Source organism: Citrus sinensis, chromosome 5 (genome assembly GCF_022201045.2).
Source record: "Citrus sinensis cultivar Valencia sweet orange chromosome 5, DVS_A1.0, whole genome shotgun sequence".
In the NCBI taxonomy this organism is placed as follows: domain Eukaryota; kingdom Viridiplantae; phylum Streptophyta; class Magnoliopsida; order Sapindales; family Rutaceae; genus Citrus; species Citrus sinensis.
Genome location: NC_068560.1, coordinates 26,289,154 through 26,305,485, shown reverse-complemented (window position 1 = coordinate 26,305,485; position 16,332 = coordinate 26,289,154). Strand labels below are relative to the sequence as shown.

Below are 16,332 nucleotides of genomic sequence, written 5' to 3'. Positions count from 1 at the left end.
GATTTTGATTCTAATCATATTATACAATATATATGTCATGTATCAGTACTGGGTTTTTGTTCTGAAGATATATACGATATTCTAATTTTAATTTTGTTTCTGTCCTAGTTACTGAAAGTATAGGTGACACTGTGTGACATTAGCTAACTTTATTTTCTGTATACATGTTATATGATTTGCTCCCATGATTAACTATGCTTTTGATATTTTGAATTAATATAATTTTATGTCATCTTGTTGTAATAAGTCGTTTTATGAAATTTATGATTTACAACATATGGTTTGATAAAAGGAGGCTTGCAATATTTTTGATACCTGATAAGCTTAGTGCGTTGGAAATGGTTTTACTCACCAATTTGATGATTCACCCTTAATCATTACTTTTTGCAGATTGAGTAGCTTTCTTGAGAAGCATGCTTATCTTTGAAGTTAGAGATTTATTTAATTTTGCTAACTGAATAAGAGACTTTTGGAACTTTTGTAATATTTATCCCTTTGGGAGAAAATATTTAATATCAAATTTATGGATTTGTTGATTTGATTAATAAAATTTGAGGTATTTCAATTTAAGGTTTTTGGTGTAAGAATCATGATTTATAAGTAATCTTCTTTATTACGTGCTCCGCATAGTATTTAATAATAAATTTTATTCAACATTATGTTCAACTCAATCATTTTTTTCATAATAGTTTAACAATAAGATTTATCAAATATATACGACTGCTTTTAAAACTCACAATAATTTTAAAATTAAATTTTACCAAACATTCGACTGGTTCTCTTCACAATTAATTATTTTTACCACACAACTAGCGAAATCATTTTAAAATTATAATATTACTAAACTGACCCTCATAGTTTCCTCCCACTTCGCGCTTTCTTCTAGTATCTCTCCATGATGATTTAAAGTTTCTTCAAGGGAAAGTGACTTTTTGGGATGGGCAGGAAAATTGAGGTAATGCTTTACGTTGCTATCATGGCCCATGACTGCTGAATGATTGATGTCCCCTTAAATAAAGGCCGAAAGCCCCACCTTTCTACTTTAGTAAACGTCTGTACAATAAAGACAAAAAACAGTTAGACAACGAAACAAATAAATAAAGCCACGCCAAGCTTTGATTGATTGCTAAAGAAGAGTCACATCGCAGCTTTGTTGCCAAAATCTCAAGGTTTAAATTGCTAAAGCAATGTAATGGGGTTGAATCATGAATTGCAAATTTTATGCATATATTTATTAGGGCCTCTTCGGTATTATATTATAACAACTATTTACATTTTGGTTTCTAAAATTCAAGCGTCATAAATGTCTGAGAGGCATTTCCTAAAACTTGTACTGTCTTCCAAGTGAGGAAAAAAAAAAAAAGGAAGTCCTATAATAGCAATAAATAAATAAGAAGAAAAGAAAACAATGTGAACAGGTTTTGGCCATTTTATAGATAAATTATAAAAATAAAGAAAATTTTGTTATGAGATACGCCTATTTATTCTTGAAAAAATAATGTGTTTTTTACACTAATAATTTTAGAAAGTAAATCATAAAAGTGATTACATAAATATCTAATGAATTGTGTCACATCTCTTAAAATATATTATGAGTTCTACGCTACAATAATCAATTCATAAAGTATTATGCACACAGTACTTTAAAATTCAAAGAGTGTTGCTATTAAAAAAAAAAATGTATTGCTAAACACACATCCGGTTTATATGTTTTATTAATTATAAATAACCATCATCATCAGCAATCAAACATTTTTTAAATTTGGTTCCCAAGATCATATACAGTTATACTAAAGTTTTATTAAAATTTGGCCCCCAAGATCATATGCATGGTTTGGACAAATGTGGAGTTCCGTAATAAAATTTATTATAACTTTGTAATTGATATTTGAATTTCTTCGAGTGTTCGTCCCTTGGTCTCTGGCACCAGAAATGCAACGAATGCAACGGCTGCGGCGCAAATGACCCAGAATATAGAAAATGTTCCTGCCATAGCAGCCAACACAGACTTGTAATTAGAGAGCAAGATAGAGTAAATTGGATTGTGAAGTGGAAAATAGCATGAGCATATATGGTGGGGGGTTTCAGGTGCCTGTTCTGCTCCATTCCATCATGAAATGGAAAGTGTATGTAACTATCCAATTGCTGCAGTTGTGGAGTAAAATCACCAGGCTTCCTGCTGAGCCTTTGATGTTTATAGGAAATATCTGAAATATTGAAGTTCAATGGAATATTTATCGACTCCTGTTGAACATTCACGAAAAGATGTAGATCTAGATCACGTAGTCATTTACCTCTGACATTATGACACTTGGTAATCCTGCCATGCCTAATGAATAAGCTATGCTGAAACCCTGATCATAGATTCAGTCATATTTTGCACCAATTAGATAGACTATACAATAAATATATATATAAAAAAAACTATTTATAGAGAATCCTCTACCGTAAGCTCACAATATATAGAGACTATTACCATTATGCCAATGTACACAAGGACTGGAGTAGCATCATTCCAAAGATGGGTGTCCTGCACATAAATATTTTAAGCAATGATCAAAATATTTCAAACAGAAGTAAGAAGTAGTGAAGAAGTGTCTAAACTTTTGTAAGAGAAGAACCTGCAAGCCGAATGCCAAAGCTATAATAGTGAGACTTAAGCCCATCCCGATAGTAGAAGCCTGCAAATATATGAACATATATATACACACACAAACACATACATACTTGGCCATCCTACTGAACAATTAATTTTCGGATGAATTTAATTCTTTGACACGTGTACCAAAAGAAGCGGTCTTCTTCCAAATCTATCTGTCAGCAGGATGGACACTCCAATAGCCGGAAGCTGTAAAAGAAATTGTATGTTCTTGAGTATTTAAAATGGAAAAATCCTACGTTTGATTTATGGTCAATTACCTGAATGATAGCCATTGATATACTCCCAATGTTTGTCAAAAGATCTTTACAAACAAAAATCCACACTGTCATTTCCTTCAATATTCATTAGTTCTACGAAATAGTACAAAATGTTGTCAATTTACCAGCTGCTGCAAATATGTAGCTGGCATAATATGCAATTGCAGCTGATCCAGCTAATGGTTGCAATACCATTAATCCAACTCCAACCTAAACCAATTAAATAATCTAATGTAAAATCATAGGACATATGATATATAATGGGCTTACAAATATAAAAAAAGTACAAGTAGCCTTACTGAGAGTGAATAAGCATATTTCTGCTGAAACAGATCAAAAATCCCAGCTTTCGAGTCCTTCTCAAATGTCTGCGTGTAATCCTGTAATATGGGATGCTCATTGGTTGTTCCGTACCAGAGATTTATAGATACTTCATGTGTTTTCTATTTATTGAGTAGTCAAATATTAGAGCTGGAATTTTACTCTGATGTCAGCAGATTCCATAGAAATATCTGCAGTCTTTCCCCTAAGGCTCTGTAGAGTAGCTTCTAGCTCTTTTTCTTTACCAATCTTCGCCTGAAAATAAATATACAAACTAACTTTAATATTCTCTTAGTTTCACAATCATAGTAACAAGAGCTTAAGCAAAAAAGCTAAGCATAGTAACAAGAGGTTAAACAAAAAGCTGAGGACTCGAGTTTCTGCTTTGCAACATTAAAAGCCACCAGGAAAGCAGATTATGAACTTTTGATTTGGACTCACCAGCCATCTTGGTGACTCTGGAATGAAGAACAAACCAACGACTTGCAACAGACATGGAACAGCAGCTGAAAATTAAACGACAAAGAAACATCAGAAATCTTGAGGGGCTTCGCAATTAAGCAAATGAAATCAAAAGCAGGGCAAGCTGAAGCTACCAATTAGAGCCAGGGCTCGCCAGGAAACAATAGTACCCACCAAATACATTACTGACATACCAGACATAATCAAGAACTGCAGAGTTGATGACAATGTAAATGCTCATTAAATATAAGTTAAACAAGTAATATTAATTATTATAATTGAGATATATATACCTGATTAGTAGCTGTAAATGCTCCCCGGATGTTCTTGGGTGTTATTTCTGCGACATATACTGGTATCTGTCTTGGAACAATGATGCAAATGCTGTGAGATGCCTCACACGTGAATTAAGCAACCATGAAATTGTTCACATCACTTACCACATAAGCAATAATTGCAAGTCCAATCCCAAGAGAAAATCGTCCAAGATATAGTGACCAAACATCCTATGAACAAATACTGAAGTAAATTATAGCCTATTGACAGACCATTTGAATAGTAGATAGAGCTTGTTATGCAACTTGAACACGAAAAGGACCATTTAATTCCAAATAAAATTCTAAGTACAGTTTTCATGCAGGCAGCCACATCAAGCATGATTGTGATGATGCAGAGAAGCTAAAGGAAAAAGACCTTTGAGAATGCTATTGCCAGCCACCCAACAATACAGAATAACTCAGAGAGCCACATTGCCTGTTGCACTAGCAGTTAATTAAATACTATTGAGAAGGGTAAAAGAAATTTCATACTATTCATTGAGACATAAAACGGAAGATCGACCGACTTACACCCCTTCGACCAGTGACGTCTGCTATTTTCCCATTTACTAATGAACCTATTATTCCTCCAAATGTCAATACTGAACCAAAAACTGAGTACTGCAGAATTAGAAGAACAAGGGAAAGCCATGGTCAATTATAGGACTCAAAATGTATAAGATCATATAATAGTGATGATCAACTAAGTGAATCTGCATACACAATAATAGATGTTGTGTGTACGTGTGTGCATCAAGAGTGACATATTCTGGCCAAAGTTTATATGAATTTATTTATTTATTTTAACGTTCTGTGTTCATGAATAACTTGGGCTTCCTCAACTTACTTGTGTCACTGAGAGTCCCAGGTCTGCCCTCATTCCAGACTCAGCAGGTGATGAATATCCAACCTGAAAACAACAATCAATCAATCTATTGCGGTCAATGAAAAGCTAATATTTTGACTAGTAGCTTATGATGAAAGTGATTTCACTCAAAACTGCTTCCTGAAAGCCTCCTATCTTCAAGCATTTAGAGATAAATCTTGCAAGAAAAATGTATTGACTTGCTCTGACAGCAAAAAAACAGCAATGGATCTTACAGCACAGCCATAAGTAAATGAACCGCATATGGCCACCAAGGTGCTGAAAACAACAGCAGGTGTAGTGGAAAAATCACTTTCAGACATGCCACCGCCATTACCAATTTCATTGGTGATCATAGGCGTTGGCTCAAGAAGTGGAGGATTCAGAATTAGTCCTTCCTCCAAGCTTTCTGATGTCTCCATCATTATTTTTCTTGAGCGAAAGAGGGGCAATGGAAAAAAAGAAGCATTCGACAACTATGAAATAAGAAATTGGAATGACAGCTGCAGAAGAAATCTTTATGCGCATTTGAATTTTTAGTATATATTATAATAGATTATTTTTTTAATGATTAGGATAGTCCACCTGTTTCATGTATTTGATGATGAAAATTTTGGTTAATGCTTATCTCTATTCTCTAAAGTCACCAACTAACAACACATATATGTTAATGTTAAAACATATTGACATAAGATCCTATTCCGTTGGCTTAAAGTAACTGTTGGTTGGTAATTGATAATTGAGCTGCATTTCAAAACAAGAATGAAACTTTGAAACAATCCAATCTGCTCAAGTTGGTAAGCCACCATAGTACACTATTCCAATGTTTGCTAAAAGTGAAAAACATTTGACAAATACAAACCATCTAACATCAAAGTACTGGACCTGTCATCTAAGCTTACCTAATACCAATCACATGATTGTAGGTAGGATAGAAAATTAAAAATCAATAAAAAAAACTCAATTTTATGGTAATCTACTTATTTCTTCTTCACATTTAAGATCAAGAAACAAAAAAAGGTAACTAGCATGCATGATAACGGTGTGCTACTTACAGAACAGCCATGAGCAAATGAACCACATATGGCTACCAGGGTGCTAAGAACAACAACGGGTGTAGCTGAAGAATTGTCACTCCCTGGCAAGCCGCTGCGCTCACCAACTTCATTTGTAATTTTTATAGGATTTGGCTGAGCAAGTGAAGACTTTGCTATTAGTCCCTCCTCCAAGCTTTCTGGATTCTCCATGTCCTAATTCTTTCACAGGAGCAAGTGAAAGAAAGAACACTGCATTATTGGAATTATAAAAAAAAAAAAGTTGAAATGATGCAACTGCATAGAGCCCACCTGACATCTTTTTTTTTTTTTTTTCAAAATATGATAATAGAAAAAAATTTAATTTTAATTTTACTGGGATAATAAGCCATTTGGTCTTTGTACCAATGGTTAAAGTTATTGTCCTCACAATTTAAACTCCTCAAAAAAGTATCGAGAGGTAATTCTTTTCTTAATTATATTATATAATTGAGTATATAAAAGGTAAATTTTCTTTTTATAAAATACTAATTTCAATAATTATATGAGTCTCACGTAATATGAGTTGTGCTCTGACTAATAATCTCAAGTAAATGAAAAAAAAAAAATTAGTGGGGCAATATTGGACAATCGAAGAGCAGAACTATTGGCTTCCAGCTGAACCATGTTAACTTAAAAGAATTAATTATCCGAAATAGTTGGTATTGACCATTGGCATGAAATTAGGCGGGACATTCAATTCCTGCTGAATCCGAAATCACGGAGGGCCCTGGTCTCTCTTTGGCGGCAGCAAGTACATTTTAAAAAATAAACTCAAGCTTTATCTATTCTCTTATCTTTGAAAAAAAAATGATAAAAAGAAGAAATACTAATTAGTGCGAGTTACATGTAGATAGGGATGGCAATGTGGAGGGGAGGGGAGGGGACCGATCTCCCTGTACCCATCCCGATATTTTGCGTATGTCCATGTCCCCTTCTCGTCCCCGTCAGAATTACTTGAGAGAATCATCATCCCCTCCCCGAATAATAACAGGGGATCCCCGAAGGTCTCCGATCCCCGAATAATTAATACATTTTTTTTTCGATTTTGAGTTAATCATATTAAAATAAAAAATTCAAATAAAAGTAAAGTTCGAAATATATCTTACATTAATATCTATTACAAAAGTCATATACATTAAATTAATAAGTAACGCAACATGCAAGGGATACAAACTGCTTTTACAAACTATCATGAACAAATTAATAGTCTAATACAAAATTGTTACAAATAAAATCGAATTTAAATTCAAAATTAACTTTTTCAATAGTGGCGTGGGCACTTTATAAATGTGGACTATTCCCTTTACAACACAATAGTTAAATCGGAGCAAATCAAAAGTAAATATTAGATTAGATATTAAAATTGTGATTCGTTGTGGGCAATTATAACATCTAAAAATAAATAAAAAATAGATTTAAGTTTAAAATATTTAAAGAATATTAAAATTAAAAAAATGTTTGGCTATTAGAATCTACTCGGTCTTTTTAATGTCCTAAATAAAAATTTAGGACTTTAATTAGTTAATTAGGCATAAAAGTTTAATAATATAAATATTTTGATATTTTTTATTTTTACCAATATTTATAATTTTATAATTTATTTACTAATAATTTTAAAAAATTAAAATGGAAAAATGGGTAGGGGATGGGGATTCCACCTCATCCCCGTCCCCTCCCCGAATAAGAAATTGGCTAAAAAAATTTCCCCGTCCCCTCCTCGAATAAGAAATTGGGTATGAAATTATCCCCATACCCTCCCCGAATTGAGAAAATCTCTGAAAATACCCGTCCCCGTGAGGATTTTTGCCATCCCTACATCTAGACGTGTTAATAAACACCGTCCTAAAACCAAACACTCATTATGTGGGTAATATCGATTTTGTATGGCTTCCCGTCCCACTCTTATCTTATGCAGATTGGACATATATCTCTAATCATTCGGCTTTTGATTGCAACGTATCAGTCTTTGAAAAAAAAAAAAAAACAATCAATGCGGCGTCACTTTCCATGCAAGCTGTACGTGTGGAGAGAAAAAGTTTCAACAAAAACCATTTTTCTGCTAAGTAAGAAAATAAAATAAAAATCTTTGAGTTTCAATGGTATGGAATAACTGAAAACCCAAGGAAAGGTTAACTGTAATTTCGGCCCGGTCCACTGGTTGGGCCTGGATTAACTAACTTTGGAGACTACCACGACCCAGCAATAACAACTGACCGGGCCCATCATTTTCCACCAAGTCGTGCGGCTAGGAAAAATCCTCTAAAGTAGGGGTGGGCACGATTCGGTTCGGTTTGAAATTAAGTAGAACCGATTTAAATCGGTTATTTTATAAAAAGAATCGAATAAGAACCGAACTCAATAAGAACCGAACTCAAACGGTTCTTTTCGGATCGGTTCGGTTCGATTCGATTTTTTCTGTTCTGGACCTATTGGGCGTATTTTGAATTTTTAAATTTTTAGCCCATTGGGCCTCATGAATGTAATAACTTTTTTCAACAATTAATTTATCCTAATTTTATTACAAATATTAATAATAAATACAAAGTATTTGTTTGAGGGAAATACTTCGACGAGACCAGACGTGATGAGCAGATATTGGGTAGTAGAGTTCTACGAACAGGTGTGTTCTGTAAGAGCCTGGTAGCAGAGGAGCAGCAGCAAGAATATTCTGCTCGTCCACAAATATGCCATTCATGAGGATGAACTCCCGTTAGAGGCATAAGGCCATTCCTGCTAGGAGTCGAGGCGAGGAGACCCGGTCAACGATAGTTGGCAAGACGTGCGTTCCTATCCGAGAATCAAGGCACGAAGTCCATCTCCATTCGCCCACAATGACTACAATGGGGCATCCACATCCGAGGGTGGGGAGAATAATGGGCGTGGACTACGGAAGACCGGGATTCAGAGGAAGCCTATAAAAAGGTAGCCAGCGAAGGTAAAAGGGTTAGACTTTTTGCTATTTGAACTAAGAAAAGAAAGTTCCGAGAACGGAGATTAAAAAGAAGCCATAAGATTCGTGGCAAACATTCCCAGAACCCCTATTTCTGACTTGAGCGTCGGAGGGTTTGCACCGGGAAAACAACCGGCGTACTCTTACCTGTCTGTGTGCGCAGGAACCCCTGGAGAAGAAGCTTTACGAGGAGAGATCCTGGTCGTGGTGAAGTTGATCGAGCAGAGACCCTGGTCGTAGAACGAGGACAACCAGAATCTCGCATCATGGATCGTCTGCTCATGGGTTTTCTGCTCACAGAACATCTGCTCATAGAAAATCTGCTCATGGTGCTAACTAATCATCAGCTTCCCACCAAACAAATTTAATGATGATGCAGGGATCTGAGATCTGACCAACTCATCTGGATTTCGGCATCAACATTTGGCACCGTCTGTGGGGACCGGTACGAGAAGCCAATTTTTCGTCTCTATCAATTTTCATTAAGTCGAAGCAAATCAGAAAGTTACAGTGCATAAATGGATGAGCTTGCTTAAACAAGGAAGCAAGAACCTCAAATAAGAGCACATTGAAGGCACACATTTGTAGAAATCAGAACAGGTCAGAAGTTAAATTTTTATTTACCAGCAATTTCTTTCATGAAAATTTAATTATTTCTCTAAATCCTGCTATGTGAGATGAGGATACCTTATATTCATTAAATTGATTGTGCTCATATTAGGGCTGACGGTATAACTTAGTGAACTTGATTTCTTGAAAGTTACTCAATATGAGAATGATCTAAGAAAAGAGAGCTAGGCTAGCATTGAGAAGTCAATCAAAGTTTACTAATAAGGCATGCAAAGGCTCACCAAGTCTCAAAGCCTGTTTATGGCGAGACAGAAGCCAAGCATGCTAGGATCTGCTCGATCGCGCGAAGGCGAGCAGAATCCCCAAGCATCGAAGAAGTCACTAAGGCATGCAAAGGCTCACCAAGTCTCAAAGCTTGTTTATGGCGAGACAGAAGCCAAGCATGCCAGGATCCGCTCGGCCACGAGAAGGCTAGCAGAATCCCAAGCTTTGAAGAAATCATCTAAGGCATGCAAAGGCTCGACAAGTCCCAAAGCCTGTTTATGGCGAGACAGAAGCCAAGCATGCCAGGATCTGCTCGACCACGAGAAGGCGAGCAGAATCCCAAGCATTGAAGAATTTACTAAGGCATGCAAAGGCTCACCAAGTCTCAAAGCCTGTTTATGGCGAGACAGAAGCCAAGCATGCCAGGATCTGCTCGGCCACGAGAAGGCTAGCAGAATCCCAAGCTTTGAAGAAATCATCCAAGGCATGCAAAGGCTCGTCAAGTCTCAAAGCCTGTTTATGGCGAGACAGAAGCCAAGCATGCCAGGATCTGCTCGACCGCGCGAAGGCGAGCAGAATCCCCAAGCATCGAAGAAGTCACTAAGGCATGCAAAGGCTCGTCAAGTCTCAAAGCCTGTTTATGGCGAGACAGAAGCCAAGCATGCCAGGATCTGCTCGGCCACGAGAAGGCTAGCAGAATCCCAAGTTTTGAAGAAAACATCCAAGGCATGCAAAGGCTCGTCAAGTCTCAAAGCCTGTTTATGGCGAGACAGAAGCCAAGCATGCCAGGATCTGCTCGGCCACGAGAAGGCTAGCAGAATCCCAAGCTTTGAAGAAATCATCCAAGGCATGCAAAGGCTCGTCAAGTCTCAAAGCCTGTTTATGGCGAGACAGAAGCCAAGCATGCCAGGATCTGCTCGGCCACGAGAAGGCTAGCAGAATCCCAAGCTTTGAAGAAATCATCCAAGGCATGCAAAGGCTCGTCAAGTCTCAAAGCCTGTTTATGGCGAGACAGAAGCCAAGCATGCCAGGATCTGCTCGGCCACGAGAAGGCTAGAAGAATCCCAAGCTTTGAAGAAATCATCCAAGGCATGCAAAGGCTCGTCAAGTCTCAAAGCCTGTTTATGGCGAGACAGAAGCCAAGCATGCCAGGATCTGCTCGGCCACGAGAAGGCTAGCAGAATCCCAAGCTTTGAAGAAATCATCAAAGGCATGCAAAGGCTCGTCAAGTCTCAAAGCCTGTTTATGGCGAGACAGAAGCCAAGCATGCCAGGATCTGCTCGGCCACGAGAAGGCTAGAAGAATCCCAAGCTTTGAAGAAATCATCCAAGGCATGCAAAGGCTCGTCAAGTCTCAAAGCCTGTTTATGGCGAGACAGAAGCCAAGCATGCCAGGATCTGCTCGGCCACGAGAAGGCTAGCAGAATCCCAAGCTTTGAAGAAATCATCCAAGGCATGCAAAGGCTCGTCAAGTCTCAAAGCCTGTTTATGGCGAGACAGAAGCCAAGCATGCCAGGATCTGCTCGGCCACGAGAAGGCTAGAAGAATCCCAAGCTTTGAAGAAATCATCCAAGGCATGCAAAGGCTCGTCAAGTCTCAAAGCCTGTTTATGGCGAGACAGAAGCCAAGCATGCCAGGATCTGCTCGGCCACGAGAAGGCTAGCAGAATCCCAAGCTTTGAAGAAATCATCCAAGGCATGCAAAGGCTCGTCAAGTCTCAAAGCCTGTTTATGGCGAGACAGAAGCCAAGCATGCCAGGATCTGCTCGGCCACGAGAAGGCTAGCAGAATCCCAAGCTTTCAAGAAATCATCCAAGGCATGCAAAGGCTCGTCAAGTCTCAAAGCCTGTTTATGGCGAGACAGAAGCCAAGCATGCCAGGATCTGCTCGGCCACGAGAAGGCTAGAAGAATCCCAAGCTTTGAAGAAATCATCCAAGGCATGCGAAGGCTCGTCAAGTCTCAACGCCTGTTTATGGCGAGACAGAAGCCAAGCATGCCAGGATCTGCTCGGCCACGAGAAGGCTAGAAGAATCCCAAGCTTTGAAGAAATCATCCAAGGCATGCGAAGGCTCGTCAAGTCTCAAAGCCTGTTTATGGCGAGACAGAAGCCAAGCATGCCAGGATCTGCTCGGCCACGAGAAGGCTAGAAGAATCCCAAGCTTTGAAGAAATCATCCAAGGCATGCAAAGGCTCGTCAAGTCTCAAAGCCTGTTTATGGCGAGACAGAAGCCAAGCATGCCAGGATCTGCTCGGCCACAAGAAGGCTAGCAGAATCCCAAGCTTTGAAGAAATCATCCAAGGCATGCAAAGGCTCGTCAAGTCTCAAAGCTTGTTTATGGCGAGACAGAAGCCAAGCATGCCAGGATCTGCTCGGCCACGAGAAGGCTAGAAGAATCCCAAGCTTTGAAGAAATCATCCAAGGCATGCAAAGGCTCGTCAAGTCTCAAAGCCTGTTTATGGCGAGACAGAAGCCAAGCATGCCAGGATCTGCTCGGCCACGAGAAGGCTAGCAGAATCCCAAGCTTTGAAGAAATCATCAAAGGCATGCAAAGGCTCGTCAAGTCTCAAAGCCTGTTTATGGCGAGACAGAAGCCAAGCATGCCAGGATCTGCTCGGCCACGAGAAGGCTAGCAGAATCCCAAGCTTTGAAGAAATCATCCAAGGCATGCAAAGGCTCGTCAAGTCTCAAAGCCTGTTTATGGCGAGACAGAAGCCAAGCATGCCAGGATCTGCTCGGCCACGAGAAGGCTAGCAGAATCCCAAGCTTTGAAGAAATCATCCAAGGCATGCAAAGGCTCGTCAAGTCTAAAAGCCTGTTTATGGCGAGACAGAAGCCAAGCATGCCAGGATCTGCTCGGCCACGAGAAGGCTAGCAGAATCCCAAGCTTTGAAGAAATCATCCAAGGCATGCAAAGGCTCGTCAAGTCTCAAAGCCTGTTTCTGGCGAGACAGAAGCCAAGCATGCCAGGATCTGCTCGGCCACGAGAAGGCTAGAAGAATCCCAAGCTTTGAAGAAATCATCCAAGGCATGCAAAGGCTCGTCAAGTCTCAAAGCCTGTTTATGGCGAGACAGAAGCCAAGCATGCCAGGATCTGCTCGGCCACGAGAAGGCTAGCAGAATCCCAAGCTTTCAAGAAATCATCCAAGGCATGCAAAGGCTCGTCAAGTCTCAAAGCCTGTTTATGGCGAGACAGAAGCCAAGCATGCCAGGATCTGCTCGGCCACGAGAAGGCTAGAAGAATCCCAAGCTTTGAAGAAATCATCCAAGGCATGCAAAGGCTCGTCAAGTCTCAAAGCCTGTTTCTGGCGAGACAGAAGCCAAGCATGCCAGGATCTGCTCGGCCACGAGAAGGCTATCAGAATCCCAAGCTTTGAAGAAATCATCCAAGGCATGCAAAGGCTCGTCAAGTCTCAACGCCTGTTTATGGCGAGACAGAAGCCAAGCATGCCAGGATCTGCTCGGCCACGAGAAGGCTAGAAGAATCCCAAGCTTTGAAGAAATCATCCAAGGCATGCGAAGGCTCGTCAAGTCTCAAAGCCTGTTTATGGCGAGACAGAAGCCAAGCATGCCAGGATCTGCTCGGCCACGAGAAGGCTAGCAGAATCCCAAGCTTTGAAGAAATCATCCAAGGCATGCAAAGGCTCGTCAAGTCTCAAAGCCTGTTTATGGCGAGACAGAAGCCAAGCATGCCAGGATCTGCTCGGCCACGAGAAGGCTAGCAGAATCCCAAGCTTTGAAGAAATCATCCAAGGCATGCAAAGGCTCGTCAAGTCTCAAAGCCTGTTTATGGCGAGACAGAAGCCAAGCATGCCAGGATCTGCTCGGCCACGAGAAGGCTAGCAGAATCCCAAGCTTTGAAGAAATCATCCAAGGCATGCAAAGGCTAGTCAAGTCTCAAAGCCTGTTTATGGCGAGACAGAAGCCAAGCATGCCAGGATCTGCTCGGCCACGAGAAGGCTAGAAGAATCCCAAGCTTTGAAGAAATCATCCAAGGCATGCAAAGGCTCGTCAAGTCTCAAAGCCTGTTTATGGCGAGACAGAAGCCAAGCATGCCAGGATCTGCTCGGCCACGAGAAGGCTAGCAGAATCCCAAGCTTTAAAGAAATCATCCAAGGCATGCAAAGGCTCGTCAAGTCTCAAAGCCTGTTTATGGCGAGACAGAAGCGAAGCATGCCAGGATCTGCTTGGCCACGAGAAGGCTAGCAGAATCCCAAGCTTTGAAGAAATCATCCAAGGCATGCAAAGGCTCGTCAGGTCACAAAGCCTGTTTATGGCGAGACAGAAGCCAAGCATGCCAGGATCTGCTCGGCCACGAGAAGGCTAGCAGAATCCCAAGCTTTGAAGAAATCATCCAAGGCATGCAAAGGCTCGTCAAGTCTCAAAGCCTGTTTATGGCGAGACAGAAGCCAAGCATGCCAGGATCTGCTCGCCCACGAGAAGGCTAGATGAATCCCAAGCTTTGAAGAAATCATCCAAGGCATGCAAAGGCTCGTCAAGTCTCAAAGCCTGTTTATGGCGAGACAGAAGCCAAGCATGCCAGGATCTGCTCGGCCACGAGAAGGCTAGAAGAATCCCAAGCTTTGAAGAAATCATCCAAGGCATGCAAAGGCTCGTCAAGTCTCAAAGCCTGTTTATGGCGAGACAGAAGCCAAGCATGCCAGGATCTGCTCGGCCACGAGAAGGCTAGCAGAATCCCAAGCTTTGAAGAAATCATCCAAGGCATGCAAAGGCTCGTCAAGTCTCAAAGCATGTTTATGGCGAGACAGAAGCCAAGCATGCCAGGATCTGCTCGGCCACGAGAAGGCTAGAAGAATCCCAAGCTTTGAAGAAATCATCCAAGGCATGCAAAGGCTCGTCAAGTCTCAAAGCCTGTTTATGGCGAGACAGAAGCCAAGCATGCCAGGATCTGCTCGGCCACGAGAAGGCTAGCAGAATCCCAAGCTTTGAAGAAATCATCAAAGGCATGCAAAGGCTCGTCAAGTCTCAAAGCCTGTTTATGGCGAGACAGAAGCCAAGCATGCCAGGATCTGCTCGGCCACGAGAAGGCTAGCAGAATCCCAAGCTTTGAAGAAATCATCCAAGGCATGCAAAGGCTCGTCAAGTCTCAAAGCCTGTTTATGGCGAGACAGAAGCCAAGCATGCCAGGATCTGCTCGGCCACGAGAAGGCTAGCAGAATCCCAAGCTTTGAAGAAATCATCCAAGGCATGCAAAGGCTCGTCAAGTCTAAAAGCCTGTTTATGGCGAGACAGAAGCCAAGCATGCCAGGATCTGCTCGGCCACGAGAAGGCTAGCAGAATCCCAAGCTTTGAAGAAATCATCCAAGGCATGCAAAGGCTCGTCAAGTCTCAAAGCCTGTTTCTGGCGAGACAGAAGCCAAGCATGCCAGGATCTGCTCGGCCACGAGAAGGCTAGAAGAATCCCAAGCTTTGAAGAAATCATCCAAGGCATGCAAAGGCTCGTCAAGTCTCAAAGCCTGTTTATGGCGAGACAGAAGCCAAGCATGCCAGGATCTGCTCGGGCACGAGAAGGCTAGCAGAATCCCAAGCTTTCAAGAAATCATCCAAGGCATGCAAAGGCTCGTCAAGTCTCAAAGCCTGTTTATGGCGAGACAGAAGCCAAGCATGCCAGGATCTGCTCGGCCACGAGAAGGCTAGAAGAATCCCAAGCTTTGAAGAAATCATCCAAGGCATGCAAAGGCTCGTCAAGTCTCAAAGCCTGTTTCTGGCGAGACAGAAGCCAAGCATGCCAGGATCTGCTCGGCCACGAGAAGGCTATCAGAATCCCAAGCTTTGAAGAAATCATCCAAGGCATGCAAAGGCTCGTCAAGTCTCAACGCCTGTTTATGGCGAGACAGAAGCCAAGCATGCCAGGATCTGCTCGGCCACGAGAAGGCTAGAAGAATCCCAAGCTTTGAAGAAATCATCCAAGGCATGCGAAGGCTCGTCAAGTCTCAAAGCCTGTTTATGGCGAGACAGAAGCCAAGCATGCCAGGATCTGCTCGGCCACGAGAAGGCTAGCAGAATCCCAAGCTTTGAAGAAATCATCCAAGGCATGCAAAGGCTCGTCAAGTCTCAAAGCCTGTTTATGGCGAGACAGAAGCCAAGCATGCCAGGATCTGCTCGGCCACGAGAAGGCTAGCAGAATCCCAAGCTTTGAAGAAATCATCCAAGGCATGCAAAGGCTCGTCAAGTCTCAAAGCCTGTTTATGGCGAGACAGAAGCCAAGCATGCCAGGATCTGCTCGGCCACGAGAAGGCTAGCAGAATCCCAAGCTTTGAAGAAATCATCCAAGGCATGCAAAGGCTAGTCAAGTCTCAAAGCCTGTTTATGGCGAGACAGAAGCCAAGCATGCCAGGATCTGCTCGGCCACGAGAAGGCTAGAAGAATCCCAAGCTTTGAAGAAATCATCCAAGGCATGCAAAGGCTCGTCAAGTCTCAAAGCCTGTTTATGGCGAGACAGAAGCCAAGCATGCCAGGATCTGCTCGGCCACGAGAAGGCTAGAAGAATCCCAAGCTTTGAAGAAATCATCCAAGGCATGCAAAGGCTCGTCAAGTCTCAAAGCCTGTTTATGGCGAGACAGAAGCCAA

General features: G+C 41.3%; 1 protein-coding gene across 1 annotated transcript in view; it reads right to left on the bottom strand.

The window, feature by feature from the left end:
* Nucleotides 1-1,697: 1,697 nt before the first annotated feature.
* The window catches only part of LOC127902548 (sugar transporter ERD6-like 5), a 40,726-nt gene continuing 26,091 nt past the window's right edge, over nucleotides 1,698-16,332 (bottom strand). The window contains exon 4 of the mRNA XM_052441950.1: nucleotides 1,698-1,986. Within this exon, the coding sequence (XP_052297910.1) occupies nucleotides 1,868-1,986 (119 nt within the window). The 3' untranslated portion in view covers nucleotides 1,698-1,867. The remainder of the gene's footprint in view (nucleotides 1,987-16,332) is intronic.